The sequence below is a fragment of the Salvelinus alpinus genome, chromosome 32, assembly GCF_045679555.1.
Source record: "Salvelinus alpinus chromosome 32, SLU_Salpinus.1, whole genome shotgun sequence".
NCBI classification, from domain to species: Eukaryota; Metazoa; Chordata; class Actinopteri; order Salmoniformes; family Salmonidae; genus Salvelinus; species Salvelinus alpinus.
Window position 1 is genome coordinate 16,825,800 of NC_092117.1, and position 7,202 is coordinate 16,833,001.

At 48.6% G+C, this 7,202-nt stretch overlaps 1 protein-coding gene across 18 annotated transcripts in view; it reads right to left on the reverse strand.

Moving 5' to 3' along the window:
* Window positions 1-7,202, reverse strand: part of rims1a (regulating synaptic membrane exocytosis 1a) — a 72,855-nt gene that overhangs the window by 46,246 nt on the left and 19,407 nt on the right. For 17 of the 18 annotated variants that reach the window (XM_071380606.1, XM_071380621.1, XM_071380603.1 and 14 more), the window contains exons 3-4: window positions 6,512-6,731; window positions 5,207-5,218 (exon numbers count right to left, since the gene is read on the reverse strand). In XM_071380606.1, coding sequence (XP_071236707.1) covers window positions 5,207-5,218; window positions 6,512-6,731 — 232 coding nt within the window. The remainder of the gene's footprint in view (window positions 1-5,206; window positions 5,219-6,511; window positions 6,732-7,202) is intronic. The other variant, XM_071380605.1, reaches the window with a different exon arrangement.

Here is a 7,202-nt window from a genome sequence, read left to right on the forward strand (position 1 = left end):
AAAGCCTACCTCTGTGTGTGTGTGTGTGTGTGTGTGTGTGTGTGTGTGTGTGTGTGTGTGTGTGTGTGTGTGTGTGTGTGTGTGTGTGTGTGTGTGTGTGTGTGTGTGTGTGTGTGTGTGTGTGTGTGTTGGGCCAGACATAGGTTTCCCTCTGACAAGGCATCAGTGGGTTGATACCCAGGACAAGTTTAGCCCGGCCCCCCCTCCCAATACAGGCTTTTCTGTGAATTAGACCGGATGATCTGTGAGTGTGTACATGTGTGCATGTGTGTCTGTGCGGCTGGGACTGGTCTCACTCACACTGGGAGTGTGTTTATTTTTTAATGTGCCCTCACACATTCACACACACACTCTCCCCAAGGATGCACTCACTCACACACACACACACATGCTAGACACACATCACAACTGTCACGCCCTGACCTTAGAGATCCTTTTTCATGTCTCTATTTTGGTTTGGTCAGGGCGTGAGTTGGGGTGGGCATTCTATGTTTTGTGTTCTATGTTTTCTATTTCTATGTGTTTGGCCGGGTGTGGTTCTCAATCAGAGGCAGCTGTCTATCGTTGTCTCTGATTGAGAACCATACTTAGGTCAACAGACGATCGTTACAGAACTACCCACCACCAAAGGACCAAGCAGTTTGGCCAGGACAATAATTATTTTTGGGGGGGCACACGGGGCGGTCGGCGGAGCCGAGGATGGAACCAGAGCCAGTCGGGGTGAAATTGGAGGTGAGCGAGGGGAGCGAAGCAGAGACAGTGAAGGAGTTGATGGGGAGATTGGAGGAGAGAGCTATGAGAGAGCTGCTGTGTTGGTACATTCGCCCTACGGAGCGTGTCCTCGGGTTGATGTCACCTGAGTCAGCTCTCCATACTCGTCCTGAGGTGTGTGCTAGCCGTCTGGTGAAGACTGTGCCAGCCCCACGCACCAGGCCTCCTGTGTGCCTCCCCAGCCCTGCACGTCTTGTGCCAGCTTGGCGCTCTAGACCTCCAGTGCGCTTCCACAGCCCGGTGAGTCCTGCGCCGGCTCTAGGCACGGTTTCCCCAGTTCGCCAGGAGAACCCAGTGCGGCCTGTTCCAGCTCCCCGCACGTGCCGGGCAAAGGTGGGCATGCAGCCAAGAGGAGCGGTGCAAGTGCTAAGCACCAGAGCTCCAGTGCTCCCCTACAGCCCGGTTCGACCTGTGCCTGCGCTCTGGAGGTGCCAGGCTAGAGTGGGCATTCAGCCTGGAAGAGTGGTGCCAAGGCTACGCACCAGATCTCCAGTGCTCCCCCACAGCCCAGTGTATCCAGTGCCTGCGACCTGTCCGGAGCTGCCAGAGTCTCCCTCCTGTCCGGTGCTGCCAGAGTGTCCCTCCTGTCCGGAGCTGCCAGAGTGTCCCTCCTGTCCGGAGCTGCCAGAGTCTTCCTCCTGTCCGGAGCTGCCAGAGTGTCCCTCCTGTCCGTTGCTGCCAGAGTCTCCCTCCTGTCCGGAGCTGCCAGAGTCTCCCTCCTGTCCGGAGCTGCCAGAGTCTCCCTCCTGTCCGGAGCTGCCAGAGTCTCCCTCCTGTCCGGAGCTGCCAGAGTCTCCCTCCTGTCCGGAGCTGCCAGAGTGTCCCTCCTGTCCGGAGCTGCCAGAGTCTCCCTCCTGTCCGGAGCTGCCAGAGTATCCCTCCTGTCCGGAGCTGCCAGAGTGTCCCTCCTGTCCGGAGCTGCCAGAGTGTCCCTCCTGTCCGGAGCTGCCAGAGTATCCCTCCTGTCCGGAGCTGCCAGAGTCTCCCTCCTGTCCGGAGCTGCCAGAGTCGCCCTCCTGTCCGGAGCTGCCAGAGTCGCCCTCCTGTCCGGAGCTGCCAGAGTGTCCCTCCTGTCCGGGGCCCGCTGCGAGGGTCCACGTCCCGCACCAGAGCCGCCACCGCGGATAGATGCCCACCCAGACCCTCCCCTATAGGTTTAGGTTTTGCGGCCGGAGTCCGCACCTTTGGGGGGGGGGTACTGTCCCGCCCTGACCTTAGAGATCCTTTTTATGTCTCTATTTTGGTTTGGTCAGGGCGTGAGTTGGGGTTGCTGTCTATCGTTGTCTCTGATTGAGAACTATACTTAGGTAGCCTTTTCCCACCTGTGTTTTGTGGGTAGTTGTTTTCTGTTTTGTGTTGCAGCACCTGACAGGACTGTTTTGTTTTCGTTCATTCTCTTTGTTATTTTGTTTAGTGTTCTGTTTAAATAAAAGTAACATGAACACTTACCACGCTGCGCTTTGGTCCACACCTAATTCAACAGACGATCGTTACAAAAACTGCTGTTACAAGACTCTTATTTACTATTGTTAATAATTCACAATTTAAACACTTGCCCCCCAATCCCCTTTCCCTAATACATGTGTAAATATTGGATTATAAATTGGGCCTTCCTATATTGTACTTATAATACAGCGGTCTCAGCCTCCAGTATTTATGCTGCAATAGTTTATGTGTCGGGGGCTAGGGTCAGTCTGTTATATCTGGAGTATTTCTCCTGTCTTAGCCGGTCTCTCTCTCTCTCTCTTTCTTTCTCTCGGAGGACCTGCGCCCTAGGACCATGCCTCAGGACTACCTGGCCTGATGACTCCTTGCTGTCCCCAGGCAAACCTGGTCGTGCTGCTGCTCCAGTTTCAACTGTTCTGTCTGCGGCTATGGAACACTAACCTGTTCACCGGATGTGCTACCTGTCCCAGACCTGCTGTTTTCAACTCTCTAGAGACAGCAGGAGCGATAGAGATACTCTGAATGATCGGCTATGAAAAGCCAACTGACATCTACTCCTGAGGTGCTGACCTGTTGCACCCTCTACAACTACTGTGATTATTATTATCTGACCCTGCTGGTCATCTATGAACATTTGAACATCTTGGCCATGTTCTGTTATAATCTCCACCCAGCACAGCCAGAAGAGGACTGGCCACCCCTCATAGCCTGGTTCCTCTCTAGGTTTCTTCCTAGGTTCTGGCCTTTCTAGGGAGTTTTTCCTAGCCACCGTGCTTCTACACCTGCATTGCTTGCTGTTTGGTGTTTTAGGCTGGGTTTCTGTGCAGCACATTGTGACATCAGCTAATGTAAGAATGGCTTTATAAATACATTTGATTGATTGATTGATTGACTTATGCTGACATGTTTATTCTATTCTACTGAGCCATTTACTTTATGTTCATATTGTTACGTTTTATTATTTATTTTTGTTGCATTGTCGAGAAGGAATCTGTAAGTAATCATTTCTGTAAGTAATCATCATCAACAATTGATGATTGTTTATACCATGTGTATCCTGTACATTCGACTAATGAAACTTGAAACTTGAAAGTACTACTGTAATGCTATAGAGGACAGGAAGTCTACTGTACTTCTGCCTGTCTCCACTAGATGTCTCTGTACTGCGGTGTGTTGGTTCAATCTCACCTGGTACTGGCCACAGGGATGGAGGGGCTCCTGGACAGATTTAATCATAGAGAAACTATGAGTAGTCTTTTGCAGCCAATCTGTTTATTTAATTGAAGAAATTTGGGTTAATTTCAATTGATCCGAAATATACTGGTTCCTTCAGGTTCATTTGATATAATATGCAAAATATAGGCTTCATCAAATGTGATAATGTACGTATGGCTTGTATCTATATGTGTGACACAACAGGAGGAACCCGAGAGATAGCTCTGTCTCAGGTCCCAGTCAATGAGACATTTCAATGAAGTGAATGAATGGCGGAGCGGAGCGAGACTAGAGACTGAGATCAATAGTAATCACGAGGTGCTGTTGCGTTCAGAGGAGATGACACATGGATGTGTGTTTCTGTATCTCAGCCAAACTGCTGCAGGGAGAGACACTTGGTGTACACACTGAACGCTACCCTGAGAGTCTCAAACACTGATGTGACTACATTCTAAAAACATAGCCTAGGATGTTACAATGAGAAGGAAAGAGAAAGAGAGGGGAGGGGGAGAGAGTGCATACTCTCTTGGGAGATAAATCAGACTTCAAAAATGTTTTCTGTGAGAAACACTTGGCTTATGCACAAACACAGATTTCACCATGAGATCCGCCATCATTGTAGATCTGCCAAATGTATTTGTATTTTTTTTTAATGTTCAATGTTGGACTTAAAACACTGTAAAATCACTAGGAATTAGGTAGAACTAAATTCCGGCCAACTGACCATCCACACAAGGAAAAATCGGCCCACGGCTGAATGTAATTGGGGACACTTGCTGTAGATAATGGCCACTGCTTATCATTAGCCACACCATATATAGACTACGCAAGCTATAAACAGTGACTACATACAGACATAGGCCATACATAGGGGATAAATAGTCTCAACGTAGGAGCTTTCTCTTTTTTCGAACCCCATCTGGGGCTTCAAACAAATACAGAGGGCAGCATAGGTTAGACATTGGGGCAACACAAACAATATGCAGAGTCCTCACAACCTACACTCCAGGCTATGTAGTGAATGCATAGGGCTACACAGGTCATACACAGGGCTTACACATGCTACTCAGGTACAGCTTGTACTGCCAAAGCCTCATTAGAGTTAGTGCTGTTGTACTGTGCTGTAGGGGGGTTGGTGGATACTAGTGTCTACACTACTCTCAAGAACTGTTGGAAGGCCAAAGCACCACTGAGCCAAATACCAATAAAGGGATGGTTTGGCAGCTCCACTGAGGGAACGGGGCCAAGGGCATGTAAGGTTTGAAACTGGACATAACTGTAAGAGTGCTGTATGGTGTAAAAGGCATGTCCGGAGTACTACCTAATGGTATGTAATGTTACACTCTGTGGTCTAGTGACCGTTAGTGGAGTACTGTTGGTCGACACTCGAGGAGGTTCCACCTTTTTGTTGGCTACATATCTTAACGAAATAGTGCAAGATTTTGGCAAGTAAGCCCTTTTTTCCCCCAGCAATGACTGGATGTCTATAGGTACATCCAGCTTGCGCTAACACTAGTTAGCAATTTCCTTCAAGCTGCACACAGAGACATAAATATGGTATCCATTAATTCATTTGACTCTGGCTAAGTAGAAAAAAGGGCTTGACTGCCAAAATCTCGCACTATCCCTTCAAGGTCTTGATGAGTCACATTCCTGCATTTACACCTTGTACCCCTATGACAGAACATGATGCTGGTAAAATGCTGCAAAAAGTTCTGGTTGCAAATGAAGTTCACTGAACTACTATGACTTCACAGCAAGAGAAACAACTCACCACTTTGTCCTCCTGTTGCAAAGCATCCCGGTGGCATAGGAGAGGAAAAGAGAAAGAGATGGGAGGGAGGGAGAGATTGACAAGGTGAAACGAGGACACATCCAAACCTGCTTGAGAGAACACACCTTATAGAGTGTTTTCATCCAAATCAAATGAGGTAGTACACAAACTTCCTTAACAGCAGCGCAGGACTGATTGATTATGAGTTGAGGTGGTGGGGCGGGGGGGACTCAACAGGTAGGTAATCCCTGTTTCAAAGCTCTCCACAACTATCGTTCCTCTCTCACACCCACTGGCCTCTCCACACTGTGCTCGTTAGGGCTACTTAATAAGTGTGTGTGTGTGTGTGTGTGTGTGTGTGTGTGTGTGTGTGTGTGTGTGTGTGTGTGTGTGTGTGTGTTATAACTTTACTATCCTTTTGGGTTCCAAAAGTACTCACAAGGATAGTAAAACAAGAAGAAAAAAAGAAAGGAAACATGCTATTTTAATCTTAGGGGTTAGGTTTAGGGTTAGGGTTACAATTAGAATTACAATTAGGGTTAGGGGTTAGGATTAGGATTTGGGGTTAAGGTTAGGGGTTAGGGAAAATAGGATTTTGAATGGTAATAAATGTTTTGTTCCCCACTTGTATAGTAAAACCAATGTGTGTGTGTGTGTGTGTGTGTGTGTGTGTGTGTGTGTGTGTGTGTGTGTGTGTGTGTGTGTGTGTGTGTGTGTGTGTGTGTGTGTGTGTGTGTGTGTGTGTGTGTGTGTGTGTGTGTGTGTGTGTTTGTGTTTGTGTGTCTTTCAGTGCATGCATATATGTATGTGGGGAGGGGAGGTTAAATAATTAAATCATTAAATATCACACTGTGGGTGGCTGGGTGGGCTTCCTGCATGGGGCCACCCCTACCCCAACATGTCTGTAGCCCAGGCTCAACCCCCCAGGGTGGAACACAGAGACCCCCCCTGCCGCCAGTCCCGGTCTAATACCCAATTAACCTTTACCAGCCTCTACCTGGGTCATGCACTGCTGCAGAATACACACACACACACACACACACACACACACATACGCAAGCACGCACACACACACACACACACACACACACACACACACACACACACACACACACACACACACACACACACACACACACACACACACACACACACACACAAATAGCTATTCTGGCCCAGCACATTTCCTCCACCTGAGCACAAACACCTTTGCCCCTGCTTAGACTACACACCGTCGGTGAAAGTGGAGTAAACAGGGGCGATTTTGTGTGTATTTGTGTGTGTGTGTCTACAAGTTTCTCTTACACTGTTGGTGCGCAAGGACACCCTCCCTCCGCAGCGGGCACAAAACTTGGTCTGGCAGTAAGAGCAGAGGCTGCCACAGCCGTCAGCAAACTTGGTCTTGTGGCAGATGCCACAGGTGGGAGCGTCGTCCCGGTGCTGGCCCGTGGTGGTCTGCCGGCGCGTCTCCTCCCCCACCCGCCGCACCGTCTCCCTGTAGCTCGACATCTGCTGCTGGATACCTCTGAGAGAACAGGAAGGAAGGAAAGGTACAAAGTTAGCTAAATCAAATCAAATCAAAATGTATTTATAAAAGCCTTTTTACATCAGGGGTTGTCATAAAGTACCTATACAGAAACCCAGCCAAAAACCCCAAAACAGCAAGCAACGCAGATGTAGAAGCACGGTGGCAAAAATTCCCTAGAAAGGCAGGAACCTAGGAAGAAACCTAGAAAGGAACCAGGCTCTGAGGGGTGGCCAGTCCTCTTCTGGCTGTGCCGGGTGGAAACTATAAGAGTACATTAGTTTAAGGCTAGATCGTTAAGGCTAGATCGTTCTTCAAGATGTTCAAACGTTCATAGATGATCAGCAGGGTCAAATAATAATCACAGTGGTTGTAGAGGGTGCAACAGATCAGCACCTCAGGAGTAAATGTCAGTTAGCTTTTCATAGCCGAGAATTCAGAGGTCGAGACATCAGATTCGGTAGAGAGAAA